This window comes from Lissotriton vulgaris, chromosome 7 (assembly GCF_964263255.1).
Source record: "Lissotriton vulgaris chromosome 7, aLisVul1.2, whole genome shotgun sequence".
NCBI classification, from domain to species: Eukaryota; Metazoa; Chordata; class Amphibia; order Caudata; family Salamandridae; genus Lissotriton; species Lissotriton vulgaris.
Genome location: NC_141695.1, coordinates 87154520 through 87169527, shown reverse-complemented (window position 1 = coordinate 87169527; position 15008 = coordinate 87154520). Strand labels below are relative to the sequence as shown.

Sequence of the window (15008 nt, the reverse complement as noted above, 5' to 3'; positions counted from 1 at the left end):
GTCTGATGTGGTAGTGGGCTCTCTTTGTCTCAAGTAGGTCTTCAGTGGTTCCCAAATGTCCTTTGGTTGGGATCTCGGCAGCATGAACTCCTAGTAGTTGGAGAGCTGCTCTTGGCAGTAAACTGCATCCTGTGACCAGGTCACAGCCTTGCATGCGGATCGCCTGCCCCAATTTATAACTATGTGTCTTTTGGCTAAAAGCAATAGAAGTGCAGTGAGACGTCTAACTCCAGAGGGGACATCTTTGAAGTATCCCACGAGGCCAACCAGGCGGGTCTGTGGTGGCTAGTGGGCCAGGTCTCTGTAAACGGCAGTCCAGTAGCCAGCCATGGATAGGCACTCCCAGGCGAGGTGGAGGAATGTGGCCTGTGGTACAGCACATCTCAGTGTGCCGCCTCAGCCAGTCCCATACAGTGCAGTATAGCCTGTGTAGGAACTTAAAATGGATGAGCCGGAGTCTATAATTAGGTGAGAGGGCCACACTGAGGCCACAGCTCACTGCGGCTTGTCCATTGTGTTTACGAGATGGGGGGGGGGGAAATCTGGTTTTGAGTTCCCATGCTGCATGAGCTGTAAGGGCGCATCCCAGTGGTTTTCCCTGATCTCGGCGTATAATTGGGTGACCAACTTGCGGGGGAGGGGAAGTGGTTTGTTAACAGGTTTTCCAGCGTGTGTAGTTTGAGAGGCGGCGCAGGGAGTGTATTGTTCAGCGTGCAACATGTAGCGCAGACCTGGTGGTAGAGGAGGACATCTAGCACAGCAGGTCGAGGGCACCTCTAGGAGATTGATGAAAAGTTAAAAGAAATGTGGGCAGAACGATCATTTTCGCAATAGCAATCTTTCCTGCCATGGAGAGAGGCAGTCTGGTCCAAGTTGGGATGCGCTCCTCCGACCACATCATAGCCCTTTCATAGTTTGCCCTGCATAGCTCGTCTATGTCCCAGCTGACCCAAATACTTAGGTAACGAACCGGGTCAGTGACCAACTGCAGGGGGTATTCAGACTCAAACTGTTGTGTAGTGGAGGTGAGAGGGAATAGATTAGATTTAGCCCCGTTTATATTGATATCAGAGAACCCACCGAAGCTCATTCCATGTATAATGGGGGCCAGGTTTGTTTGGGGTTCTCATGTATATACCATGATGTCGTCAGGGTACATGGACAACAAGATCCTCCAAGCCATGAAATTAAGGCCCCCGTGGGCATGATGCTGTTGTAGCCTAGCAGCTAGTGGCTTCATTGCTATAGCAAATAAAATAGGGGACAAAGGGCATTCCTGCCTGATCCTACAAGTGACAGAGAAAGGAGCAGAAATCAGCCCATTGAGGCGCAGATGCGCCGTCGGGGAAGCATATAGGAGACCAATCAGGTGCACGAATCGGGGGTTAAGCCTGTGTTGCGGAAGTAGATGGAACAAATACAGACACTCATAAAGAATCAAATGCCTTAGTGGTGTCCAATAGTGCAGTAACTGCTGCCAGTGGGGGTCTATAGCATGCATGAGGACAAACATTGTGCGTAGGTTATAGGCTGTGGAACGGCCAGGTACAAATCATGACTGATCCGGTCAGACAATGTCCAGCAATATAGGGTGCAGCCGATTAGCATGGAGTTTAGCAAATATTTTGTTGTCGACGTTTATTATGGAAGGCAGTCAGTACGAATCGCATCGGTTAGCTGGTGTGTCTGGTTTCAGTGTTGTGACGATGACCGCTTCCAGTAGTGACGGCGGCAGCACACTGGATGTCAGGGAATCTTCGTTCACCGCCAGGAGGTGTGGGGCTAGAATTGTGGCATATTCCTACCTTTACCGGCCCCTGGGAGAGGCAAGTGGAGAGAGTTTGAGCTTTCCCTCCAAGATAATACCGTTACCTTCTCCCACTCCTGTTCACATTATCTAGAGGCCCCCGTTGATGTTACTTATGAGGCCAGGTCCGACGGTGCAATGGCTTAATCATTGGATGTTGTTCCTTCTCCCTCCAAATTAACAAATCTGCCCAAGTCTTTGCTTTACTTTTTTGATCACAAGCCATGTCTGATTCACTGGTATAAATAATATTCTTCACACATTCGGCGAAGGTCGGCAGGTGTTCTGATTTGAAAATCCTACATATTTCACTTGCCTCTCCCAGGGGCTGGTAAAGGTAGGCATGGAGTGATTGGAGGTATCCCATCTTGAGTTTTGGCAGTATGAGGACAAGAAAAAGAATTGTGGCATATTCCTTTTAGAAGGAGATGGTGATCCCATCTAAACCCGGTGCAATGTTGCTGGGGAGGGGGTGGCTAGGTACAGACAACGAGCCAGGTCTAACCAGAGCAGCTGCATCGTATCTAGGTAGGCAGTCAGGGCTTCCGCGTCAGGTAAAATGGTGGCCCTATACAGCTGTGACTGGAAGAATGCCATGGTTTGTAGCAGGTCATTGGGGGTTGTGTGCCTACCCTTCTGATCATCATTAAGTTCCACCACATTGGCTCAGGCCCATGGCTTCCGGAGCATATTAGCCGCCATCTTTCCGGAAAGATCACCTTCGCTAAACATCACTTTTTCCCTCTGAGCCTCTTCGTCGTATGCTAAGATTTTCTCCCTTACGGCTCCTATTGTGTGCATTTTGTATTGTGTAAAATTCCAGTTCAAAAGAACTGATGTCCCTGTCGAGCTTAGCCAGCAGCACGCGCATCACGATTAATATGCCCAACTGCTTTGCTATGCAGACTATGCAGATTATGACTTCGAAGGCTTCCCACTGTGTTGATGGGAGGCTACTGAGCCCTTGTTGTGGGCATAGTGGTCAATGATTACTCTTCAGACTTCCCTGAATACTGGGTCGCATAGGGCGTTGGGGACTAGGCGCCAAGTGAAAGGTCAGGCTGTGGCCAGTGGAGGAGGTACCTACAGTAGAACGGGGGTGTGATCTGAAAGAGTGCAGGGTAAATGCAGCAGGTCAGAGGCCAAGTGTGGATGTCTCGTGTGAGTAGCCAATAGTCTATTCTAGACCATGTGCCATGGGCAGACATAACGCAGGTGCTCTCTATGCTCTCAGTGTGTTTCAGCCTCCAAACATCGGATAAGCAATTGACACATATGGGCTTGTGGAGCTGCACCGCTGCATTGGGATGGGGTTGCTAGATGCGCTGGAGCGGTCTGCTATGTGATCTAAGATGACATTGAAATTGGCCCCCTCCACAGAACAACTCCGGGTCCGGTGTTGGCTAATAAGCATAAAACTTCTGCAAAGGACTCTGGACTGTCCTTGTTAGGACCGTATATTGAGACTAAAATGACTGGGTGCATATATAGTGTGCAGGCAGTAATTACATAGTGCCCTTCCTTGTCACGTATCACCTGTTGCATGTGCCAGGTTTTCAGGTAAGCATGGCAGTTTCTCTAGTGTTGGTGGAGTATAAGGACGCGTGAGTCTCAATGCACCACCCAGCCCGAAGGCGGGAGGCAGTTTCCTGAGTTAAGTGGAGCTTGTGGAGGAAGCAGATATCTGCATGGTGTCTATTGATATAGGCGTGGATGAACCTGGTCTTCGCTGGTCGTTCAACTCATGGACGTTCCAGGTCATGCATCGTAGAGTGTTCATCACACTGCAAAAGAGGGGGTGCGTAGCGTGTTGGAAGTGGGCCCAGCACCTCGTACCATCTCAAAGGAGCAGTGCTTCAGTGTGGTGTCTTGGCAGGTGTGTTGTCGCCCACATCAGAGGCTTAACGCCAGAGTCGAAGGTGCTAATGTTCAAGGGCCAAAGGTACGGAGCATGCCTCTCATCCAGCAGCCATGTCATTGCAAAGGTCCCCCAGGAGCATCTTCTTTATCCCTGAGGCAGCCCTCATTTTGCTTTGTTGAGCCAGCGCGAGGACTGGCCCTAGGGTTTGACAGGTGTCAAAGGAATTTCATTGCTGCTTTGGCATCAGTGACTTAGTGGGGTTTTCCTTCATGTTGAATCCGCAGCTTGTCCGAGTAGAGTAATGGGTAGGTGGTTTCCACTTTTTGGAGCAGACGTGGAGGAATTCATGGCGTGCACCTTGTACCGCAAGTGTGAAATCAGGATAGAAGGAGACATTGTTGCCCTGATAATCAATGGTGCGATGCGCACAAGCAAGCTGTAGGATCGTGTCACAGTCTCTATAATTGAGAAGTCTAGTGACTTTAGGTCTCACTGGTGCGCCTGGGGCAGGGCGCAGTCCCCGAGATCGGCGGGCCCTCTCCACAATAAACACCGCTGATAGGCCATGCTTGAATAGCACTCATAGTATACGTTTGATATACTCTTCCATTCTGTAAATGGCAGTCGATTCGGGTATTCCAGTGATGGGAAGATTAATACACCTGCAGCGCGCTTCCAAGGGCTCGTTCTTCAGCTTCAGCTGCCTTTTATAGACAAAGATTCCAAAGCACTCAATTGTAGTCCAAACAAAATCAGTCTATTAATTCTTGTGGATAATTCAAATCTGTAAATTATTGTAGACAGTAGCTAGGCAACTGTGACGATCTGTACAAGCGTGTTGAAAATAGCCTTTGGAACCCAAGACTACACCTTGGGCCCTGTTGAAACCAGTCATCTTTGCGAGGGAATAAGTTATTCTCAAGCACAAGTCTAGTTAGATCAAGAATCATCTCAGTGTGTTTATATAGTGTGGCATTCCTAACTGAGAGGCTAGAGCTTGTAAGCCCTTTTCCAAGGGAATAAATGCGTATAGGGAATGGAGATCCAAAGTTACAAATGTAAAGTTGTCCTCCCATTCTATATCTTCCAGTTTGCTAAGAAGGTCCTTAGAATCATGTCTATAGGATGTCAAAGTGCACATATGACTGTAAAAGAAATCTGTGTATTCAGAGATCCGCTTGGGGGATGGGGGGACCGATACCCAAAATTATGAATCTCTCTGGTGAGATGTCCCCTGCTTTGTAAATCTTTGGCAGAATGTAAATACATGGCACCTGTGGTGATGGATTAAACATGAATTTGAATTTCGTGTCACTGATAAGGCACAGATCTCGCCAATAGGCCAGCCTTGATTCAATCTTTTTGGTTGTCTTGCAGTGGGTTGCTAGTAAATCGAATGTGGCTAAGCCATCCAATAGTTGTCTATCAATTTCTTTCATGTAGTCACTGTTCTTCATAACTACTATATTCCCTCCTTTGTATGCTTCCTTTATGATAATGTTTGGTACTTTAGAGAGTGTATCAAGTGCCACGCGTTCTTCTCTACTCAAATGTTTTATTTTCATATATGGGTCTCTTATGACATTTGTCCTCCAATATGTACAGTTCATTAGTGACTGCCTTGTGAAATGGGTCTATCAGATTGTCAGGTGGAAAGATAGTAATAAAAGTAGACTTAGGTTTTAACCCACTGTCTAGATTGAGATTAGAGGAGATGTCCAAATCAGAAAGTAGATCAAGCACGGAGGGTGGTGGCCTGCCTGTGTCGTCTAGGGATCAAAGTAGGTGAAGATCTTGTACGTCTTTTATGGACCTATAGCATTCTGGCAGGTTTGGATTGGACGGTAAGACATAGATTGGTTGCTCGTCAAAACACATCTTGCATTTAACGTGCCAAGTAAATGTAAACAAATCAACATGTATCTGCACAAAGTCTTGCGTAGATGTTGGACAGCAGTTTAAACCTTTGCATCTTTCTGTAGTTTAGACCGAGTATAGTTTGACAAATTACCAATTGATACATTATCTGTTGAGGTCTGGACAACATTTGTATCTAGAACAGAGCTCAGCATCATTGTCAGATCTTCTGATTGTGGGATATGGACCGGGTGGTTACCACATTCCGAGCATTTTCTGTGCCTCCCCCTTCTTTTTTTCGTGCTTATGTTCTGTTTTGTTGTAGTTCAGTCTTGTTCCCTCCCTGCACCATTCTAGTTCCACTAAAAAAAGACAATGAGGATATGTTGATGGGTGGTCCTGCCATTACATGGGTAGAGTTATGTGTGTCACTAGTCTTGGTACTCATACTTGATATGTCAGACATGTTAGCTGAGGTGGATGCCATGCCATGTTGCCACTGTAGATATATGTATTTATAAATTACAATATGTCCATGGTTTACCATATCAATAGAAAAGCTGCAAGTTAAACATTGACACCCTCAGTGAGAAAGGCTTAAATGTTATATGATTTGCTGCAGTTTTCCAAATGTAATGGTAACTGATTGAATTCTTTGCTTTGCCTGTCCAGCAGGGTTTCCATTTCTCGATCCTGGGAATTCTTTGCGGATGGAGGAAGGTTCTCCTGGCTTGGAACGAGGTGATGTTGGGACTGATCCAAGCTCAGGTGGGATTTCGCTGCTTCTAAGGTGTTGCACCATTGGACCTAGCCAGTGAGTGACCCCTCCTATTCTAAGGTCAATTGCACATAGGCCTGAGGTGCTGTTTTAGACTGCTGATGTTTTGCTTGAAGTAATGGAGTTAAAATGCAATGGTACCTGGAATGTGTGATCACATTGTTGGGGTTAGACTCCGATGGTGTGGGGGCCTTTTTTGGCTTAAGTGAGTTGCGCATGATGCGAACCCAAATTACAAATTACAAAGATAAAAGTACCTCAATTTTTCATATGTTCTGACAACATCAACAAGTAGAATTTTAATGTTTTTCATAAAACAGTGTTTAATAATACTCTGTTCTATGCGAGGCTCCTTAGTACCATGTGGATATGGAGAGTATTTTGTATCGTAGAACTTCAAACCAATCATAGGGACATGCTCACACTATATATGTAAACGGCACACAGACAAGTCTGCACACAATGTATCCTAATGCAACTTCCTCGATAACTAAAGACAAACCCATACAACCCATACAGCACAAGCATACACATTTTCTTTTAGGTACACAAGTTCCACAATCAACATATATTACCGCTTACTCCATGCACTGCAGAGTATATTTGCCTTCCTTATGATGCTTCCCTGAATTTTGTCTACATAAGCATTATTACTGTCTTGTTATATTTGCATCCCTTATGGTTGCAATATCTCTGTTTCTCTCCTTGTTTATATACATGTTTGTCCGCCAGTTGTTTCTCTGCACCTGTTTCAAACGGATCTATTACTGTTTTCTTGTCTCTGTTATCTGATGGAGACTTCTAGCCACAGATTCCTTACCTTTGAAGATCCAGGCGTCAGGCTGGATCCAGAATATTTTTCTTAGAAGTACCCCTGTGTGCCGGTATGTGGTGTCGGCCAACTCCACGTGACGTCGTTGGTGATGTGTTCATCGTCAATATAACCGCCACTCTGATGCGCTGATGTCAGTACTTATCAATCTGTGCCAGCCAGCATATATCCGTCTAAGAGGGCTATCCCCTATCATTTTTTTGACAGACTTTTTTTGACTTTTTGTCAACTTCCTTTGGTGTGTAGGATGTCTAGTAGGAAGACCTTGGGGTTCAAACCGTGCGGCACCTGTCACCGTGCCAAATCAGTCACGGATCCCCACTTAGTGTTTCTCTGGTGTTTGGAGTGCGACTACAACACAAAGTCGTGCTCCGATTGCCAGGCCATGACGTCGCAGGGTTTGAGGAAGCGGTCCCTAAAGCTGATCGTGGCCCGGCATCTGGCATCCCAGAGGTTGCCTCGTCAATCTTGATCCTGGTTCAGGTCTCGGTCGAGAGGAAGTTCCGAGCCCTGCTCCTGTGAATCAAAGTCCTCTTCGTCGAAGTCAGGTAAGAGGTACCACAAGAAAAACAAAAAGTCGAAGCATGCTTCAACTTCGCCCCGCCCGTCTCTTGACAAGGCGAAGGACCCTCGGCATCTCGAGGCCCGCTCTGTGGAGCAGTTGCTTAGGTCGGCTCCGTGCTTCCCTGCCTTCCTGGGAGCAACCCCCACCCAGCTTAAGGAGTTTTATGGCACCATGTGCGCCATATTTGGACGGCTTGACCCTGCCACCGTGCCTTCAGGCACCATCAGATGACTATGGAGTCCCCATGGGTTCCGCACCTTCAGCTCCGGACAGTTGCCATGCCTCCAACTGGACCCATTCCCGGGTCTGGACCAGCGCCGATCGCACCTCCACAGTGACATTCCTGGGAGCTATGTCCATTGCAGAGGCCCTCGGTGTCGCCAGCGCCCACCGGCAGCGGCTCCTCAATCCTCATTCCTGATGACAAGCTGCAGGTTGGGTGTCCTCCATATGGCTCCATGCCCTTCAACCTGCCCTATTCTGAAGGGTTAGGAATGGATGAGGAGGATTGGGAGGGGGAGCAGGATCCCTTAGAAGTCCCGCAACCACAACACATGGACTGGTATGAGAAACTGGGTGATGCCAGTGGTCTGGACACCTCCCCAGATTCTGGCATGCTGTCTCCACCTAACCTGGCTGCGGAGGAGGGGGCATCATTTGCTATGGTGGTGCGTAGGGCTGAGGAGGGCTTGGACCTGCAGCTCCCAACGGTGGCAGTCAAGACTAATGTCTTGACAGAGGTCCTGCAGCTTGGTGTCTCCAGCTCGGAACCCTTGCTGCCTTTCAATAAAACCTTATCAGATGTCCGTCTGGGCACCTGGTCCAAGCCCAGCACTGGGGCCGTGGCGCGTTCCCTTCCGCACCTCCTGACAGGGAATTCAAGAGACTGGAAAGCTTTGGAAGGAAAAGGTTTTATCCTGCAAGCCTAGAAATGAGTACAGTGAACTCTGCATGCGTTCTGGGATGTTATTCCCATTCGATATGGGTCACTGTTGTGCAGGTGCTGCCTAGGGTCTCTGAGGAGTGCCAGATCCTATGCTCCCAAGCCATTTTGGATGGGAGAGATGCTGCAAAGTTCGCCATCAGATGTGGCTTGGACAAATCAGACTTGATGGGCAAAGCGATTACCACTACTATGGCCAAACATCGTCACGCCTGGCTGAGGATATCTGTTTTTTCAGGGGATGTCCAAGCTAACCTTGTGGACATGCCCTTTGATGACTCCTGTCACTCCGGAGACAAAGCAGATGCTTCCCTTGAGCGTTTCAAGGACTCGCTGGCTACAGCCAAGTCCTTGGGCCTCACCACAACATCCCAGCATGTATCTGGCTTTCGCTCTTTTCTTGGCTACGGAAGGGGCTACCAACCATGCCAACCATATTCCAGCCAGAAGGCCCTGCAAGTTAAGCAGCTTCTGTGGGCTCGTGGATGCTGTTCACCCCGACCCTGTGCGTCGGGAGGCCAGAAGTCGAGCCAAGCCACGATCCTCTTCCACTGCAAAACCTTCCTAGTCCGATCCCCCAGGATCATTCACGACCAGTCGATGGCAGAATACTCCATCATCTCCACCACTTGCGAAACATCACCTCAGACAGGTGGGTGTTGCGATTAGTCTGAAGGGCCTACTCCCTCCCCTTCAAGACTACCCCTCCATCTATGCTTCCAGTGTACGATCAGCTGATGGAGGATCACCTTACTCTACTCTGTGAGGAAGTCAAAACTCTCATAGCCAAGGGAGCTATAGAGAGGGTTCCTGTGCCAGAAATAGGCTGTGGTTGTTATTCCCGCAATTTTTTGGTCCCAAAGGAGGACGGAGGCCTTCGTCTTATCCGCAACCTCAGAGCCCTCAACTACTTCCTCAAAAAGGAGAAGTTCAAGATGCTCACCCTAACTCATGCCCTTTCTGCCCTGGGCCCGGGAAACTGGATGGTACCACTGGACTTGCAGGATGCCTATTTTCATATCCCCATCCTGCCTGCCCATCGTCGCTACCTGAGATTTACGGTGGGCCACGAGCACTTTCAGGTTGCTGTTCTTCCCGTCAGCCTCACCATTGCCCCTCTGCTATTCACAAAGGTGATGGCAGTGGTCGCAGCCCATCTGCGGATATCAGGGGTTCCAGTCTTCCCCTATCTCGATGACTGGTTGTTAAAGGTGGGCTCGTCGCAAGCAGTCGTCTCCCACCTCCAGACTACGTTGAACCTCCTGCATTTGCTGGGGTTCACTATCAAATGTGCCGAAGTCACACCTGACTTCCTCTCAGATGCTCCCTTTTATTGGGGTACAGTTTCCAGCCTACTCTCCGGAATGGTGAGTCCATGATATTCAAGCTATGATCCAGATGTTTCAGCCTCTATTCTTGATTTCGGTGAGATTGACTCTGAGGCTGTTGGGGCTCATGGCCTCCTGCATCCTGCTGGTGGACCATGCAAGATGACACATGCAAGCTCTGCAGTGGGACCTAAAGTTCCATTGGGCACACCATTGGGGAAATCTCACCAACCTGGTTCAGATATTGGAGGGCACTGCAAAAGACCTGCTGGGGTGGCCAACAAACTAAAATTGGGTCAGAAACAGACCCCTCACCTTTCCCTACCCAGACTTCACAGAAGTGATGGATGCATCTTTTCTGGGATGGTGCGGCCATCTGGGGAAGGTGAAGATCAGAGGACTCTGGTCTCCGGCGGATGCCAGGCTCCATATCAACCTGTTGGAGCTTCGGGCGATCCGGCTGGCACTAAAAGCCTTTTTACCATCCAACAAGGGAAGGCTAGTTCAAGAGTTTACAGACAACTCTACTGCCATGTGGTACTGCAATAAACAAGGTGTACTGGGGTCGTGGACTCTTTGTCAAGAGGCCCTGCACTTCTTAGTTGGCTGGAACAACAAGGCATTTCCTTGGTGGTTCAACATCTGGCTGGTTCTCTGAATGCCAAGTGGATGAACACAATCTAGTTGCCTTGCGAATCACAAGTGGTACAAAAGGGGGTGGTGATGGACGGAGCATCTGAACCAATCAAACACTCACACCCAGTCAACAGATCTGGGTTTAATCCATCACCGTTCTTTCGCTCACTGTGCCACCCCAGTTCAGACATGGCCATATGCAAATCAGTCTGACCCTGTGCATCATGGGAACAGTCCAGCCCGAACTTAGCGTTGTGGGGGCCGTTGTGGAGATTAAGCAAGCTAATGCCCAGAGTTGCAGAGTGGGACTCCATGATTGGAATAGGCACCGACGCGAGAATGATCAGGTCTGTGGAATTTTGAGCCCAAAACTCGCCGAGGTGGGGAATTGAACCCTGGTCCCGGGCTAGACCTCTGCACCAGGGACTGCCGCTCCAATCATTGAGCAAGGAACTCACGTCTGAGCATACCCTGCCAACTTATGGCAAACAAAGCGGTACAAAAGTGGGTGGTGATGGACGAAGCAGCTGAACAAATCAAACACTCACACCCAGTCAACAGATCTGGGTTTAATCCATCACCGTTCTTTAGCCCACTCTGCCACCCCAGTTCAGATATGGCCATATGCAAATCAGTCTGACCCTGTGCCTCATGGGAACAGTGCGAATCACAAGTGGCGTCTGCATCCGGAGGTGGTACAATGTCTCTTTCAGCGGTGGGGAAAGCCTTGGTTAGATCTGTTCGCCTCCGAAGTGAATGTGCAGTGTCAGCAGTTTTGCGAATTGAAGTTTCCAAGGTGGTTCTCGCCCGGCACAGCTTTTCCTCGTGAGTGGAGATCAGGCCTCCTGTTTGCCTTTCCGCCCAGAGTTCTCAAGAAGATCAGGAGCGACCGGGTACAAGTCATTCTTGTGGCTCCGGATTGGACACAGAGAGTTTGGTATCCCGAGCTTCTGGATAAGAGCATCGATCCTCTGATCAGGCTACCCCTTCTGGAGCATCTTTGGTCACAACGGCTGGGAAGGGTCCTCCACCCGAACCCTATCCACACTCAGCCTCCTTGCCTGCAGATTGAGCGGTGACTGTTGACAGGTTTTGAACTTCCTCCCGAAGTCTGCAAGCTTTTTCTGGAAGTTAGGCACCCCTTCACGAAATTGGTATACGCCTGCCAAGGGAATCAATTTTGTAAATATTGTACAGAACGGTCTATCGACCCTTTATCTGCATCTCTGGCGTACATTCTCCTAATTGTCCTTTCCTTGGCCCAGCAGGGCATTGCTTTGGGCACTTTGAAGTGCTAACTTTCGGCTCTCTTGGCTTTTCTTCGGAAGCCAGATGAGCCTTCACTTTTTAAATTCCCTCTGGTGCAGAGATTCTTGAAGGTGTTAACCTACTTGTTTCTCCCTTCTCCTTTTCTTATGCCACAATGCAGCCTTAATTTGGTCCTTACTTTCTTGATGTGCACACCGTTTGAGCCGACGCACAACTGTCTTCTACTATTGCTCACTACCAAAACATCTTTTTTTGGTTGCAATTACCTCTGCTAGGAGGGTGAGCGAACTACAGGCACTGTCATCACAGCCTCCTTACCTGACAGTCTTCCCAGACAAAGTGGTACTGAGAACTTGAGCTTCCTTTTTTCCAAGGTTGTAACTCCCTTCCATCTGGGACAGTCTGTTACTCTGCCCACTTTTTATGCACCTCTGCACCCATCCAAAGAAGAGGAGCGTCTCCACCGCCTGGACCCAAAAAGATTGTTATTATTATACCTTGATCGCACAACGGAGTTACGGGTGGATGACCAACTCTTTCTAGGATATGTGGGAGCAAAGAAGGGGCGTGCTGTCCAAAAAAGGATCATATCTAGCTGGATTATCCTCTGGATCAAAATATGCCTTGGCAAAGAAGCAGCCTCCCCAAGGCCTTACTGCCCATTCCACTAGGGTGAAAGCAGCCACCACAGCCCTCCAGCGTGGTGTTCCTATTTCTGATATCTACCAGGCGACCACTTGGGCATCTTTGCACATGTTTGCCAGACGCTATTGCCTGGATTCCCAGTTTCGCAGAGAGGGCCTGTTTGGCCGCTCTGTCTTACAGGATTTCGTGCTTTAAAGCTTTTCTGCATTCCCTCCCCCGGGGAAGGTATTGCTTGGGTAGCTGTTCAAAGGTAAGGAATCTGCGGCTAGATGTCTATCAGATGGGCAAGTTACTTTCCTTCGGTAACACCTTAACTGGTAGAGACATGATCTAGCTGCAGATTCCTTACCAATCCACTTATCCTCCCCGCACTGCCGAATTGTCTTTAAGTGTCAGGGCTGTTCCCGTTCAGGGCCCTAGTTTCTTTTTATACACACCATGGTCAGTAACTTCATGGCTCCGCACTTCTGACGCGGAAAGTCGTGAAAAGTACTGATGTCAGCGCGCCAGAGTGGCGGTTATATTGACGACGCGCACTTCACGACGAACAATTGCACCCGTCACGCGGAGTCGACCCACGCCACCTACTGGCGTGCAGAGTACTGCTAAGAAAAATCTTCTGGATCCAGCCTGACTACTGGAAGTTCAAAGGTAAGGAATCTGTGGCTAGATCATGTCTCTACCAGATAAGGTGTTACCAAGGTAAGTAACTTGTCTGTTTGTGCATTCTTGGGTGCCTATTTTGAATATATGCCGGAGCCTTTGTCTTCAATAGAGTTTTTGGAAGTACTTTCTCTGCAAACACTGTGGCTGTGCTGGTAGTTGTCCATTTGCCCAATTCAGCTGTAGTTTCTGGGCAGCTGGTGCTGCTTCAGGTTAGTGGTGGGAGGCCCTAGCAAATTACATTGAAACAGTCCTTCTTAAATATAACTGAGACAGGGACTGTGGGAATATTCAGCTTCTAGGTCATATGTTCATCCTCTTCCTCAAAGTTTCACACTACTGACGCGAAAACAGCCATATAGCCATGTGTTTCTCCCCCCAATGTTCATGCTGCTGTTCACCACTTGTTTAAGCGTGGTGTTTGTATTTTACTGCATTTCTGTCTTTCGTCTTCTGTTCCAATTTATCGCTGTGATGGCTATTGTTATTGGCAGTGTCACCCAAACCATGGGCACATTAACAATCCTCCATGGTCTTAATGTCCTTTTTAGGTTTCGTGACATTGTGAGTCACGGCTGCGGGCTGCTGATTGCTGCTGCTCGCCGCTGTGACCCTTCCAGTGTCAGGAGACCAGCTGAGAGTAGTGGTGGGCAGTACCAGGAGGAACTGCCAGAAAAAGGTCCTATAGTCTAGTAAAATAAACTTGATTTGACCTAGGCACATTAGGCAGAGCAGGCAAGCACTTGACTGAAGATTGCATCAAATTGCTGCAGAGGGAGACTCGAAGGGTTCATGTAAGCAACCTCCCAGGTGAGGGGGCGAATGCAGCGTTTGTTGCGACTTGTGGAGTTGAGCAGAGCTGTGAACGGTTTATCCTTTAATGGTTTTATCAAAAGCAATGTCTTCTTTTTGACCAATTGTGCTAAAAAGTAGCATCAGTTAGAAAGTTATCCAGGTGGCCCTAGCACCTTGTTGACTAGGGTTTATCAAGACACCATGCAATTATCCTGTCTTTTCTCTTTTTTTTAATCTTGCTCCGTCTCCTTTTTTTCCAAGAATCACAAAAACCTAAGTTTCACTGAGTCACTTAGTATTTCAGCATTTAAACCAGCCTTACCCTGAAGGCATCTAGAAGAGACAGTAAAAGGCTAGAATAGTGTATCATGTCATATATAATAAGACATTTTTAAACCTCACCTTCACTGTTTAACATGACCAGATTGAGAGCTTGAAAACTGCTGAACGATTTCCAAGCCGCAGGGCCCCACAGTGCTGTACATCATAGAAAGATAGAACAGCCAATCAAAGTGAAGGGTGGTGAGCAGGTTGTCATTGCCTCCTCTCCTATCCTCACACAATGCAACTTGCTCCACTCTGTAGAAACGCTTTATTCGATTTTTGTAAAATAAAAAATCATAAAAGCAACATCATCAAAAATCAATACATAAAATGCATATATAGAACAGTGCAACGATGGGGAAAAATAACAATATTTACAATAAATTTAAGAACTTGATAGGATTTTCCTTTTTAAAAAGACACTCTTTAAATCATTTCATAAAAAGAATTAGGTGAGTTTAAAAATAAATTAAATCAATAGAATGAATCGACTAATCAGTATACAGAATGGAGCATGAACAAGTTGATAAAACAGGAGAGAGGTGGCCACTCAATACAAGACCACTTCTTGCCGTCTGGAAGTTACTCTATGTTGTCTGACATTATACCGGGACATATAATGTTCTGGGGTAAAATTCACTTAAATTCCAAACTGATATGGGACCGTCCCCTATTTGTGGCTGCCAGGATTGCAGGTATGGTACG

The 15008-nt window shown here is 47.8% G+C and overlaps 1 protein-coding gene across 6 annotated transcripts in view; it reads left to right on the top strand.

The window, feature by feature from the left end:
* The window catches only part of LOC147700854 (uncharacterized), a 167359-nt gene that overhangs the window by 50053 nt on the left and 102298 nt on the right, over positions 1-15008 (top strand). For 4 of the 6 annotated variants that reach the window (XM_086929755.1, XM_086929750.1, XM_086929752.1 and 1 more), the window contains one exon: positions 6198-6293. In XM_086929755.1, coding sequence (XP_086785881.1) covers positions 6198-6293 — 96 coding nt within the window. The remainder of the gene's footprint in view (positions 1-6197; positions 6294-15008) is intronic. The other 2 variants (XM_086929751.1, XM_086929754.1) reach the window with 1 other exon arrangement.